This window comes from Saccoglossus kowalevskii, chromosome 16 (assembly GCF_978046115.1).
Source record: "Saccoglossus kowalevskii chromosome 16, keSacKowa6.1, whole genome shotgun sequence".
In the NCBI taxonomy this organism is placed as follows: Eukaryota; Metazoa; Hemichordata; class Enteropneusta; family Harrimaniidae; genus Saccoglossus; species Saccoglossus kowalevskii.
The window spans coordinates 14,893,876-14,909,596 of NC_140656.1; the positions used below are offsets into that span (position 1 = coordinate 14,893,876).

Genomic DNA, 15,721 nt, shown 5'->3' on the forward strand with positions numbered 1-15,721 from the left:
TTACTTTTTTGTCTCATATTTTATGTTCTTAGGGGGTCATGTTGTCGTTCATTCAATATGGCGGACAACGTGGCGGATGAGCAGACACCTCCAGCCTTTGGCATTGCTGTCACTCTGGCTGTTGGGGCTGTGGTCATCTTGATAGTTTTAGTCTTCAATGTTGGAAAAGGAACAGGGTCGGATAAATCAGAAGCTGGCAAGTATAACTCCATTCATAGTTATGCAATCATTTTCGAATCGCGTCCTGGAAATGAAGCTCGTTACTAGAACTACAGTACTGTGCATACATATTGCTACATGTAGAATTGTTCAGTCTAGTTTCTCATTTTTTCTTTGAATATTTTGAGTTCTACATATTTTTAAATTTAAATCATTGGTTATATTTAATGAGTCAAAAATATCTATCAAAACTCGACATTTTTGTAATATTGTTTCTTGTTCTTGTGCAATATCAGATATGTATTGTCAAGATAAGATTGCATTGTGGGAGCAAAATGTTAGTGTATTGTTATTTATTTTGCAAAGTAAAAGAAGTATATAATATTACAGTACTGTGTTCGAGTATACTTTTATTGTATAATGCCAGTGTTAATTACACATAATATAATCATTCTTTGTTTTTGTATATTTTCTCTTCTACAGTGAATTTCATTTAAGCTTGAATGCCCATTACCCACAAGTCTTTGCAAGTTTCCTTCAGTCATTGGCAGATTTACTGCCATGCATTCTTTAAAGTGCTGTGATTGGTCATAATGTTATAAATATTTAAGCCTTCATGAAATCCACTGTATTGCACTATAAATTGCATATCTGTGAGGGTGCAGTGATTGTGTACCTACACATTGTGTATTTATTGCAGAACCCCCCACTGAATGCATTGGTGATATGTGTAGTTTTGCAGTAGTTTATTAGTAATTATTTATTTTGATCCAATCTTCACATATTTTTCTATATTATCCTCATCTCTGTTATTGTTTGTTAATTTCAATGGTGTTGAATGATTACTAATAAAATGATGATAATGTATTATATATTTACAGAGAATGAACCAGGCAAGGGAAATGCAAAGAAAAAACAGCAACAGTCACAGAAGAAACAAAAGGCTGGTTGGACTGAGAAAAAGTCTAAACGTGCCACACAGAAGGCATTCAGCCATCCTTATCTATGTTGCACTTTGAAAGGTCACGCAGCAAATATTGTTGATATTGATTTTAGCATCAATGGGAAATATTTGGCCTCTGCTGCTGAAGGTGAGTCAACCTGTTTGTATTCATGCAGTGTCTAGGTCTGCTCAAGACTGCATGTATAAGGCAACAGCTGTAGTCCTGTGTACAGGACTTTGTGTTGGGTTTAAAAATCATACAGTCAACCAAAGCCCCAGCACAGTGCTAGCATAGAACTAGATGTCAACAGTTCTGTTGAATCAATGGCGAAGCAATTACATTGATTTTGAAGGTAAAATGAAATCTCAGTTGACCGATGTGACTAACACAGTTGTTGGCTGAGGCAAAAATTAAAAAATTCAAACCACCAATAGTAAGGAAACTAAAACTTCTCTGAGCAAACAACAAAATGCTCTCATCATGAATTTGGTTATTTTACAAGATGCAAAAAGCCACATTAATAAAAAAAAAACACATTATGCATGGATGTTTAATTCAAAAAAGTGATTTAGGTATTGTGTGTGAAAACTAGTAGATTTATAAATTGTGGGTGGGGTGATTGCATCACTGCATGATCTGAACCCTGCCTGTTAGTCATACATGCAGAGCTATCTCAGCTGCTGAAGGAGAGTCCACTCAATCAGATGCAGTTACTTAGTCTACTCAATTTTCTTGTTTTTAAGATCGAACTGTCAGAGTATGGAGTGTAAAGGAGTTCAAAGAAAAGGAACACAAGTAAGTATTGGGGTGATACTATTGTGTAAAGCTACAGGACTAATGTGGTTTAACACAGCTAATCTGCACCACAGTTTGTATTATCATGTAGTATCGTAAAAGTTATGTTAAACGTTGCATTCCAACTCCTATGATCTAGAAAACATCTTGCTGTCCCCTTTAACCCTCTTCTTACCGACGCCGTAAAATACCATGTGAAAAATGGACACCTATTTTTCCAGCATACATTTCACACTAACTAGCCAAGATTTTTTGTGTAATTTCAACCAATTTCAATTGTCAAGTACTGCCTTTTAAGTAATCAAATTGACATTAAAACTTGGTTTTCCATTTAGAATAGAATATTGTCTTCTCCTTTCATGAAATTCAGACACATAAATTAAATTGTACGATTAGAGGAGGGTTACAAAAATATGCTAATTACGATAAACATGACAGCTGTGAATTTTGTTAATAAATCATGAAACCAGAGATAAAACTTGCCTAAAAGAATAAGTCATGGTTTATCAAGTAACTATGCTACTATGCTAATTTTTTACCCCCCCCCCCCAAATATGGTTTTGTATGGCTTGGGGTGTTTCCAGTCTAAAATCAATTATATGGTATTTTATGCGTTCAGATTGTGCAGAACGTAGGGCATTTATCTTATGGCATTATATGGCTACAGTAATAATTAAAGATATGGTACTTTATGGTTTCAGAAGGAATAAGTACTCAGCCAGATAATATGGGTTTTTATGGCTTGGGAAAGGAAATCGTTGGTCCATAAAATACCATGTTATGGTAAAATATGGTTTGGGGAATACACGTTTATTTTATCATAACCTCAGGACCACAAAATATGGTACTTTATGGTTTCAGAAGGAATAAGTATTCTGTCAGACAATATGGGTTTTTATGGCTTGGGAAAGGAAATCATTGGACCATAAAATACCATGTTATGGTAAAATATGGCTTCAGGTTTTTATTTGAGAAAATATAATTACTTAAATGCGACGATCAAATTCTGTTAAACTCTGAATAATTTTGAAACTCAAAATGATGTCAACAGATTTAGCATTCACATGTACTGCCCGTGTAGTAACCTTTTTATGGGCTAAAATAGCTGTTATTTTGAAAATGTTAATGATTTTCATTTGTTTATAGACTAGCAGCACTAGAAGAATTTGTTTATCAAAAGAAATGAACATTTCTACAGTTTGACCACTGATATATTTTGGCTAAAAAAAACTAAGTATAAATATAATAAACAAAAACGTCTGGACAGATAGAAGCAAAAATATGTCATTAGTCCAAACAGATTTGCACCTGTGTATCAAATTCTAATGAAATCTTGATGGTATAGTAACACATGGTTTAGTGAACTCTGAAACCATATATTACCATAAAATTTTAAATCTGAAGCCATAATATACCATTTCACAATCAAGTATCATATAAAATGCCATAAATTACCATATTCAATCCAAGTGTAACAAATTTTACCATAAAAAACCATAATGTCCATAATAGCTGATACCATAATAAACCATAAATCCATACCAATACAGCAATATGGCCCAATCCATAAAAAGCCATGTGTGATTTTTTAGTGATGACTAGAAAAATACCTTTCGTGTATTTCATAAAAGTAGTATAATACATAAAGGACATCATAATAGATATAATGCATACAAGAAGTTGTAAGAATATTTCATAATCTAAAGTTCGAGAGATGTAAAACCAAAAGAGACAATGTGCAAAAATGGCTATGGTATTTTAAGGTATCAGGCAAAAATGCCCTCTATTTTCACAAGGTTTTTTATGGTGTCGGTAGGATAACACAAAATATATATTGGCTAAAAGAGGGTTAAACATAAGCACAGCTTCACAGGTGGTGAAAAATCTTATCCGATACAATCCTGAAATCAAATTTAGAACAATCTCCTACAATAAAGTAAAATGTCCTTGAGTGTATACAACAATGAAAATTATCGGTATTCTAAAAAATCACACAATGCTCAAAAACCAAAGTTTATGATTAGACAGTCAATCTTTTAGCATTTTGAAAGGGATGGGCGCATACCGGTATGTGAATGTGAACCCCCAAAAAGAAATGCCCCAAAAGTGGGTGGGGCGGAGGGGCACTTAGTTTTGTGTCAGAGATGTACTTTAATAAGATCAATAACAGTATATACATGTAGTATTCTAGTCTCCTGGTTATATACTTCATCAACATGTGCACACAAACATATTTATCGTTTTTACAGATGTCTTCGTGGTAATGTGGAATTTGACAATCCAACCCGTGTGAAATTCAGTCCAGATTCAAGGTATAGTATAAAACCCTCTTATTTGTATTTTTGGTATGTATAAATATTTATAATAGTGTGTGTAATATAGAATTTTTTACATAAGTTGCAAAAGTATTTTGATCTAATACTTGTTGATATTCCAGATTATGCGTCTGTGAGCTTAGTTATTGTGAACAATTGTGGAATGGCTTTGTCTAATCACATTTTGTCACATGAATCTTTACCAAACATGAAGGCTTTGAACTGAGAATGTATTGTCTTTCTTACTTAGAGCTTTCATGACAAGTCTTAGCAATGCCAACACTCTGAGAATATTTAAACTAGGTAAGAAAGAAGATGGTTCTGGAAATACTGTCATTCCAAATCCTGAAGATTTTCCAAAGGTGAGAACGAGGTTAATGTCAGATCATCATCTGGTAAACACAGGATATACTGTAAATGGATCCAGTGAGATTGTCACTGTTATAATATTTTGTAATATTTTTGAAATATACAATAAATTTCTTTCATAAAATTCAATCACAGTGTGCAGTATATGCATCTTGCATATTAATAAAGCTTGTCACTGATTTCAAAAGCACTTTTAAAAGTGAATTTTTGTCGTTTTACAGTAATACTTTAGTCAGTTTTCAAATTATATTCCTTTCTGAAACAATAAAATTTAAATGTTCTATAGTTATTTTGTATCGATGTTCAATGCAGTGGCTTAAAATCAGTAGTATATTGAGATAGGCTTCAGTTTTATTTATACATCATTGCCTACCAGTTAGTTCTTTCTTTAAATTTTATGTATGTGTGTGTGTGTGTGTGTGTGTGTCCGTCTGTTCCACTGATATCTCAAGAACCATACATTGATTTTTTATGAAAATTGGTGCATAGATGTTCTGGGTCAATGCGCAGATTTGATTAGGTTTTAGTAAAAATCCATGCATATTAATTACCTAATTTGCATGATAATTAGCTGATTTTTAGCTGTACGTTCCATGACTGTTCCACTGATATCTAAAGAACCACTCATTGGATTTTGATGAAATTTAGCACATAGACGCTCCAAACTAATCTGTGCAATATTAATTACCTAATTTGCATAATGATTAATCAATTTTTGGCTTTTCCGCTGATATCACAAGTACTAATCACAGACCTGATAGTAGGGTAATATCAGTGGATATTAATTACCTAATTTGCATAATTAATTAATTTTCAGCTTTTGATATTTCAAGTAGTAATCATCACATTTCAATGAAACTTGGTACATAGAACACTGCACAGACCTAATAGTTTTCAGGGTAATATCAGTAGATATTAATTACCTAATTTGCATATTAATTAATTAATTTTCAGCTTTTGATGTTTCAAGTAGTAATCATCACATTTCAATGACACTCTGTACATAGTTACTAAAGGACTGTGCAGACCCCTGATTAGTTTTTGGGTAAATATTTGTGCGTATTAATTACCTTATTAGCATAATTAGTTAATTTTCAGCTTTTTGCCTGATATCTCAGGTACTAATCATCATATTTCAATGAGACTTGCTACATAGATCTTCTAGGGACTATGCAGAGACCTGATTAGTTTAAGGTAGCGAGAAGGGAAATTTTCACTTTTTTCTTGATTTTTCAAAAATTGATAAAACGGTTACTTTAGACCTTGATACATCACCCCAGGTTTACAAAAGATCGAAATTGCGAAATAACGTTGCTCAAATTAGTGTTTTAAAACACTAGCGGAAAAGACTACAACTGCCGTTTCGTGGATATTTGCATAGTGTTTATCTTTGGAAGGAATTAAATGATAAAATCTTATCTGTATACTCTGTTGTTGACGATTCTGATATAACGGGTGATAAGCTTCCAGTTGCAAACAATGCGTGTTTATCTAACGTCCATTGTCAGCATTATTGTCAGTCGAGACTTCGTCGAAGAAACATGGTCATACAGTACTCATTTCGCCCAACCTTCCGCTTTTACATCGACCGCTTATCGCTTAATTTCCGACCACGCGGTCTTGTCCGACCGGAAACTCGCTTATTGAAAACATTGACCGCTCGCTCAAACACTGAAAACTGGCACATGGGTGGTCGAAATGGTGGTTTTGATAGTGAAGTGTGAACATACAACTAGTATTAATTATTATTACATTCTGAACGACACTTCAAATCTAATAGCTGTATTACACTTGTATCGTGAAAGCAACTGAACTGGGACCTCTTGTTACGTGTTTTGGGTGCTTGTTCTAGATATATTTTTATTTTTATTTTAATGAGACAGTTACGTGAAAAAAGCCTAGGTAACTCCTTTTGACAGAGCAGAGAAACGAGGATATGTTAGTGATTAATTCCAAAAATAACGATATCGAATCCACATCGGTCCACGTCTGGTAAAATTTGACATTCAATTTTTAAAATTAAGTCACGATCATTGAATGAGCTCGGTCTATACTGTATACGTACCGCAAAAGTGTTCCCACAAAAAATATTTTCGACTAAAAACGGCCACATGCCCTGAGAAAATCGAACAGAGCTTGACATGTATGAATAATTTATTGGGCTTAAAACGTGTCAAATTTAGTTATAGCCATAACTATTTGGTGGCCAGTCGATGAACAATTCAATGTCCTTCAGGGCTGAAAATCATCGACGCTACTCTGGTTTACTTTATTTCACAACTTGCAGAGAAAACTGATTCGCGTGAGCTCTAATGTATCTTAGCCTAGTATTTTCTTTTTGAACTAAGGTCAAATTCCATCAGTTTGTCAAAATATATGTTTTTCAGCGAATAATTTTGAAGCCTGTCACAGCACAAACAACTATGTGAATCGACGCCGGTGATTGGATTGTACGACGACCCTTCAATTAGCGTCAAATATGCTTTGTTACAACATCATTGATTGGCTGAGAGTCACCTGATCGGAGCACGAACTGGGTCACAGAACCATATTTGTCCGTATTATCAACAGGACTTTGCAAAATAACCACACCCACATTTTTAATCTTTTTTAGCGCGGAAGTTGCCAACAAATGTAAAAAAAATCGTGAATTTCATGGATTCGAATAAAATAAAGCAAGCGATTGATAAGGATGATTATTAATATTTTCCCTGATGCTCTTCGAATTTTTATTTTTTTTATTTCAAGGTAAGAAATGGCTAATTGAAGTTGCATCGTCTTCAATGCGGTTGTTTCACCGCGAACAACTCTAGCTCTGTTTTGGGCATGGTTTAGTTTTGCGATGTAAAATAAAATATATATTAAAATAATAATACTTGATTAATTATTTGGGGTTTCAGCCCACAAATTACGGACATGATCTCCATGAATTACGGTCAATGTTTGTCTTCTCTCGGCTGATTGTCACGGTGTTGATCGACGCCCTTCCTAAACTCAGTATGGAGAAACCAATGGGGATCGACATTCCAAAACAAACAATCGAAATTATCAACGAAAGACGAGATTTTTCTAGATATTTACAAACATACTGTCATGACAAACATATGTAAAATTAACAAATACACAAAGAGGTGTAATATTAGGTTTTATTTTAGGCTTAGAAATATTTTCTTTCACTCAGCCCATGCATGTAACTGCCATTTAGCTTTACGGTCCCTCAGCATAGGGGGAAAACAACAATAATTATACAAAACACATTGCGAAGACTCAACAATCAGGAAAGAAACCCCAGACAACCATGTCGTACTTGTGTTGAAATACATTTTGTATTTCACGTCAGAATATTGTTTAAAATATTCAGTCCACGCCAAATCGAGGTCAAAGGGTCAGGTTGCGTGCATATAATTATATATAGTTAAAACAAAAAGTATTTGAACTTTTGTCAGCTGTTCAACATCTATAAAAACCAGAAAGACAATTATAAGACAATGTGAACCTCGGAAATTATTCTGTTAGTCCGAATTTTAAATGCGCGCGAGCGAGCAGGTGGGCGGTGATATTTCGGGGTTTGCGCGGTCGAAAAAAAAGCGGAAATTGTCCGGTTGAATTCAACAAGCGGTCGCAAAAGCGAGAGAAAAAAGGTGATTGGAAAGCGGAAGCGGGCGGGAGGTTGTGCGAAAGGAGTACTGTAACTTTGCACAACTTTCTTTTAAATCGTTTTATTTTCCAAGTCAATATTCTATTTTACTAATACATTTTTTTTCTAACGCAATGGCGAAGAAAAGAAAGAAAGCGTTGACAGACGAGGCAAAGAAAAATCTGCCACTCAGTGTCGCACTCTGACACAGCAATTTTTTTTCAAACATCGGCCATTTTGTTTCACCATGAAAACCGTTTTTAGATGTCTTATCAGAGACACTTGAAGGATTAGCTTGTTTGTAAACTGTCAGCGTGTACAGTGGGACAGTAATGTTTGTCAGAGGATTATCCCTCGTTGTTCATTTGCATAACAATGGAAAACCCGAACTTTCCTGGAGTACGGACTCAAATGCCAGCAGTTTTCTTCATTTTTCACGCTCGAGCTTGAAATTATTCATTATCTGACACTCTTTATGAGTTCTATGATATCAATGGTTAATATGTTTGGCCATTTTTAGTGTATATTTATAATAATGCAGCAAATCTACAGTGTTTTATTAACCAAAACTGTTTTTCGCGTTTTTCTCGAGTTGAAGTTTTGATCGAGAACGACTCATTGGGACCGCCGCCAAATGAAGTGCGTTCGGACTAGGACATTCAAACTCGCAGTTATCGTTCAAAAGATAATGATGGTGCGAAATATGTCTGGGTTTTTAAAGAAAATGCTTTGTCACAGAATAATAGTCTGTTAAAGGTGCCAAGTATGAAATAATTTGGGGACAAAAAAACAAACCTGCATAGGAATCGGAATAGTAGGTCTTTTGATTATCGGAGACGCATTTCAATGCACTTGATTACGGACAATGCATAACTTAAATTTCACCAGGAAATTCCGCAGTGTGCTCTCGCAATCGCGTACTTAGTCATTTTTACAAGGTTCGCCATTTTTGATGTCACGTGATAATTATGTAAACAATGTCTGTCCAGTTTGTGCGAACTTGCACCTCTATACTTAGTCTTTTGATATATATAACCTAAATTACTGTTCTGAACGAGACAACAGACAGAGAATGTTTTATTTAAAAACGTCACAAAACCTTCTCGCTACCTTAAGGGTAAATAATTGTGGATATTAATTATCTAATTTGCATAATTAGTTAATTTGTTTCATTAATGTTCCACTGATATATAAAGAACCACGAAGTGGATTTTAATGACACTTTTAAAGAGTACTCATCATCACATTTCAATGAATCTAGAACTATGCATAGACCCAATTAGTTTTTGGTAAATATTTATGCTTCTTAATCACCTAATTAACATAATTAATTAATTAATTAACACTGATATCTCAATTACTGATCATCACATTTGAATAAAATTTGGTACATAAATGCTCTAGGACAATAGACGGGCCTGATTAATTTTGGGTTAAAATTTGTTCATATTAATTCTCCAGTTAGCATAATAATTCATAATTTTTTTGTTCTGTTCTGTTCATATTAGTTTTACATAATTAGATTTCAGCTTTTCCAATATCTCATGTGCGAGTAATTTTTAATTAATTTTTAATGTGTCTTCAATACTCTGCTCAGCACACAGGAGTTCTTTCTAAGCTTTCTTTGATTAAAATTGTGATCCAGGCAAATATTAATGATTTTTATTTTATTACCTTGTACAGAGAAATGAGAGAGATATCATTAATATTGGGATTGCTTCCAATGGTAAATACATGATGACTGCATCCGCTGATACAACCATACTCATATGGGATCTCAAAGGTGAAACTAACTAACGTATTTACCTCAATTAGTGGCAAGAAAAAAAGGTTCTGCTTCTCGTTGAAGAAAAAATTGAAAAATTATGTGTCTTTTTGTATTAAAGTGGAGGAGTTGTCACCTGCGCATACCAGGGAATTGAGTTCCAATCAATGATATCAATGCATGCTAAAACTCAAAGGCTCATGGGAAGACACTAATTTGTAAACAACGACATGCTATGGCCGTGTGCCGCTTTAAAGCGGGGGAGTCGTCACCTGCTTATGCGTCAGATGGCCAAAGTGTGTCAGTGTTTACAAACAAGCGTCTACCCATGAGCCTTTGCATTTTTAGCGTGTATTATCGTCACTTGGGACTCAACTCCCGCTTGTGGGCAGGTGACTACCTGACGACTCTTCCACTTTAAGATTATTCAATACAACAAGATATACATGCATGTTCAAAGTTTACTATCCACATACCGGTACATTGAAAGCTGATTTGTATCAATAAAACACTCATTCTGCCATGTGAATCTTCTTTGGAAAAGGATTGGCACATGTGCTAATTATCAACACCGGAAATTTCAGATTTTACTTTTTGACACTTCTTTGATTTATTATACTATTAAGGCGATATTCTTTCACTTTGCTTGCAGGTGAAATCATTGCTACAATTAATACAAACCAAATGACTAACAATTATGTAGCTGTATCACCCTGTGGACGATTTGTAGGATCATGTGGTGAGTTACAAATATATCTACAAATTGTAATATTTTCAGTCAGAAACAATGCATGATGATGTTATTTGTTGAAAGTCAAAAATGATTAAATGATTCACTTACTGTCTGATCTACTGAGGTGGGGGCTAGGTCAATTACTCTTGTTAGGAAGCATGCACTGATGCAAATATGCCCTCATGACTTGGGATCATAGAAACTGTACAATTTGCTTTATATGAGTCGCTGTCCTTACCCAAACCTTAAATTCTTCACTAGAGCTATTGTCGCATTTTGTTTTTTATGCAATTAAAAATTGCATTACTTTGGCAACGTAGAGACTACCGGTTTACACTCCTCTATGCTATACCACTACGAAAATGTGCATAAAGATTTTTGATCTTGGTGTGATTTCTAGATTCAAGGTTGGGATACAGCATGTGACGGTGTACATTAGTTCAAGTCACATGATACTGTATGTGACAGTGTGTCTCAGTTCAAGTTGCGGTTGCATCAGTGTAAGCTCTCACATGTACTGCATGTTTGTACCTAGGTTTTACTCCTGATGTTAAGATATGGGAGGTTGTTTTTACCAAAACTGGCGAGTTTAAAGAAGTGAAAAGAGCAATGGACCTAAAAGGACATAAAGCCAGCGTTTATCATTTTGCATTTTCTTTAGATTCAACAAGGTATGTATGTGTGTGTATATTAGCATTGTGAGTCATTCACACTCGGCTGATTAAGTATGGTTATTTCAACAAATATACTCTGGCATCATGCCTGTACACACATTGACATGTTTATTTCCTTCCAGAATGGTGACCATTTCTAAGGATGGTACATGGAAGATATGGGACACTAATGGTAACTTGTAAATCTTTTTTAAATGTTTTTTGTGCCAGGCGACAGTTCCAGACATTGAATGTCACTGTTGTCACTCCTGACTTTTTATGTGCAAATTGCAAGTGCTAGTGCTGACACATAGTGCATTTTTGCCACAGAAGTCATATTCATGTTTGGGACTACATGACAGAGCTGCATAGCCATCTCTCTATCAAATGGCAATTTTAATGCGTGTAAATTTTTCATTTTACTGTATTCACTAGTTGGATGCGAGTCGTATTGAGTCACGTATTGCATGTCATTGCTGCGATACTGTGTATCTTGTTTAATTTTTTAGGTGCTAAATATTACTTGTATTTAATACAAAAAGTTGATTGGGTTTAGTGGACAGATTATATTTATTTATTTTTATTTTTTTGCGATAGAAACTTTTTTTTTTTCTTTGTTGCAAGATAACTATATAAATACATGACATTGTACAGAAAATGAAAAGAATTCAAATTAAAGTATTGTTCAAACGCACCCCATTTCTCTGCAAGCTCAGATTGCTTTACGTTCATACATGCACTTTGATTTTCAACAGTATACACAGATTTAATATACAGTTTGAAACAATTCATGTTGATACTATTTCCCAATATTTTACAACGATAGATGTAGTATCGACCCATCAGGAGAAATGCATTAAATAAGATTATTAGGTTGCTTCCAAATATGGGAGAATATAGCCAGGTGGCATTTGATTACCAGGAACAAATTCTGGCAGCTTATTGTTTGAATAATTCTCGGAACCGTTGTAAATATATGTACGCTTCCCCTGTTAATGAAACAACTTATGAGAAACATTGTCTCGGCAAAATAGTTCTTATCAGTGAGAAATATTTGTTACCAGACATTCTGAAGCTGGTTGGAAAAAAATGTGAACAAATGACATAGCAGTGTGGCAGCCTTTAGTGAATCTGCATTCTGGCTACTAAATTGTTTATCTTAGTTAGTAGGGTTTGTTGAAAAGGGCTTTTCGAGCTGATGCCTTACTCAGCTATAAACAGCTATTGTTGAACTACTGTAAAAAAAATTATTTCAGCAGGAATTATTTTCTCTGAAAATACTTTTTTGATGTTTTCTCGGATTTGTGATGAGTTGAATGTAAAATGTAGAAAAAAGGGTATATTCACTGGATTTGTTTTCACTGAATCGTACCTTTAGCGAAAATAGATTCCAAGTGAATATAAAGTATTTTACAGTACGGTACTTTGAAATATATTATTTTAGCTGGCATTAAATTTTGCTGAAAAAACTATTTGCGTGATTTATATGGAGTTTAATTTCACTGATTTTTGATGAGTTGAATGCAAGACATAAGAAAAAAGTATATTCGATGGATTTTGTTTTCACTGAATCATCTCTTCAGCGAAAATAAATTACAAACGAAAATTAAGAATTTTACAGTAATCAGTAAATCAGTTTTCTTTGTTTTTAACAGTTGAATATCAGCGTAATCAAGATCCGTATCTCCTGCACACCGGTAATTACGATTACAATGGCCCTTGTAAGTGTGCAATAGCACCAGATGGTTTATCTGTTGCCATAGCTACAGGGTATGATGTCTCCCTCTATGATGCGACATCAGGAGAGGAGGAAGAAACATTTAATGATGTCCACACTGGTATGTTGAATATTGAGATTACATCAAACTAAGAACTTTTTTTTTTATGCACGAGTGAGGGCAGTGAATGAGGACAGTGAGATTGTTATTGCATGGATACCAGCTTTATAAGTGTTTTTTGTTCAATTAATTCCTATATAATGGTTCTGCCTTTAGAAGGCTGCTTTCATGTGCGGGAATCTTTTCTATGATTAGTAACTAAACCACTGAGTTGGGGATTTCTATATACCCTTGTTAAAAATTAGACTACACAGGAACAAGCAAGGGCATATTGTCTACAGCAGTTGGTAAATTTACTCTATCATTCCAAATGATTTTCAAATTGGGGCACCTTCTCATTCATAACATGACAATGCAAAATCATAATTGAGGTTAAAAAAAAAACTTTCTGCATAAGGTAAATGGAAACACTAAACTTGAATCAAAATTTCCTCAGGATGTCTGTAAATGCACCTCGGAATAAAGCGTATGGATTTACATTTTCAGTATGCATAAACTACAAGAAATGCCCTCAATGACAAACCCCACTTATTCTTACTGTCTACCTTAGAATGCTTTTGACCTATATCTACTGAAAATTAAAACTGAACCTGTTAATTATGATGACATGACTTCCATTACATTGGTAGTACCAAGAAATAAACAATTTCAGCAAAAAGGGGTGATTTTTATTAACAACTGCGCTTTGTCATCTTCCATGACAACAGAGCTGTTCATATCGATGAATGTCCGTTGTATGTCAACCATTCTATTTTCAACTTCTTCCTAAATTCTCTATTTTTGCTTTACTTTGATACTTTATATATGTGTACCTTAGATGGACGTCTACTAGAAAAGTTCCTTCTGTGATATAAGGGGAACACTCAAGACAGAGGAGCTATATTTCGACTGTCTGCTAGGTTACTTTTTTGTTTACACCGGGTTCATGGTGTCTGGTGCTATGAAGTAACTATTAAAATATTTACTTGCAGAACCTATCAGTGCATTAGCAATTTCTCCCAGTGGTAAATACTTAGTTACTGCTGGAGACAAGCATCTGAAAGTGCTGCACAATGTGGCTGGGTATAAAGCTAGTATTGCAGACATGGAAGATAAAAAGAAAAAATCTACCACGAGTGCGGCTATGAAGGAGAGGTTGAATCAAATGATTAAGGAATATACGTAAGTGTTTATAACCTTGAGTTGCTTGCTTGCCTAAACTCACTATGTAATGCGCATGATGGCATCAGTATGACTGAATTGGTTTCACTAAGATTTTACTATTACTATTTACTATTATATTATCATATAACTGGGTTTTAAATTCACAAATTTTCAAATGAAATACTGTAACATTATTTTAGCTGGAGTAAATTACCGCTGAAGACTTTTTAGATGTTTTGTATGGAATATATATATTCACTAACTAATAAAAAACATACACACACACATACAGACAGGCTAACTGCAAAGACTCCCATGGGAGTCGAAAAAGGTATACTCGCTCGATTTTATTTTCACTGAATCACCCCTTCAGCAAAAATAATGTATTTTACAGTTATGAGCTCTATTGTAATTAATTATCTTCGCATGGATTATAGTGAAGTAGATTTCATTATCGGCAAAATTACCGGTAGTGAAATTAAGATCTGGTGAATAATTAATTACTTAAAGACAAAAATGATGACCTGCAAATAACTTCAACAGACTTGTACCGGTAGTTCCTTAGCTAACTCATTGTGTGGCATACGTTGCTTCTATTTTACTAAAAGCATTGCTTAAAGTTAACAGAACAGCTATTTAAGCAAGAATCTGCTCTTCCAGAGTACCTACCTACTTATAACTCATCCGTGTATTTTTGTTCAATAGAGATATCTTGGATGAAATAATGAACAAGAAAATCAAAGAGCCAGCTAAGAAGTAACTTGCCAATCAACTTCCCAATGTTTTTGATACTATTTTGGGTTTTGAGTTCTCTGGTTGCTAGTTTACCCACAGTCCCTCCACCACAAAAAGCAGGAGTAAGTCACTGTGCTTAATCTGGTTATTCAGAATATACAGTTTTTGGTGTTACAGCTGTTGATTTTGTACTGTAGGCATCCAGGTTGCTTTGAAAGTTTACAAATTGTTCGTAAAATATGAAAATGTATTTTTTTCTTCACAATAACTATTTTGGTATTCATATGTAGATTACAGGGCGTTTTTGAGCAACAATTAAGTGATTGAAATTGATTTAACTTATACCTAATATTGCGTAATCCAGACTGCAAACACTCGAGGGGAAAACATAGCGACCTCAGAACTCAATACCATATTGGTTCATGTGGGTGGCTGTCACAAGCTAATTAAACAATCAGGGTTTTTAATTGGTGAAATACAGACTTATTTCACGTGTCCAAGTGCAGCATCATCTCGCCCACAATGCACTGCACGGGTCTGGGATTTTAACTGTGGGTGTAATTTTTTTTTTCCACAAAGCAATCTTAATTTTTCTGTAATTCTTGAATAAAATGCTCTTAACTTTGAAGCTTGTT

General features: G+C 34.4%; 1 protein-coding gene across 1 annotated transcript in view; it reads left to right on the forward strand.

Annotated features, from left to right (window-relative positions):
• Positions 1-15,714, forward strand: part of LOC100368929 (transducin beta-like protein 2) — a 53,378-nt gene extending 37,664 nt beyond the window's left edge. Inside the window, exons 2-13 of the mRNA XM_085491106.1 lie at positions 33-196; positions 1,041-1,250; positions 1,847-1,898; positions 4,148-4,210; positions 4,464-4,575; positions 9,903-10,002; positions 10,637-10,723; positions 11,253-11,388; positions 11,514-11,563; positions 13,026-13,208; positions 14,180-14,369; positions 15,057-15,714. Of these exons, the coding sequence (XP_085347232.1) occupies positions 58-196; positions 1,041-1,250; positions 1,847-1,898; positions 4,148-4,210; positions 4,464-4,575; positions 9,903-10,002; positions 10,637-10,723; positions 11,253-11,388; positions 11,514-11,563; positions 13,026-13,208; positions 14,180-14,369; positions 15,057-15,111 (1,377 nt within the window). The 5' untranslated portion in view covers positions 33-57 and the 3' untranslated portion in view covers positions 15,112-15,714. The remainder of the gene's footprint in view (positions 1-32; positions 197-1,040; positions 1,251-1,846; positions 1,899-4,147; positions 4,211-4,463; positions 4,576-9,902; positions 10,003-10,636; positions 10,724-11,252; positions 11,389-11,513; positions 11,564-13,025; positions 13,209-14,179; positions 14,370-15,056) is intronic.
• The last annotated feature ends 7 nt before the right edge of the window (positions 15,715-15,721 follow it).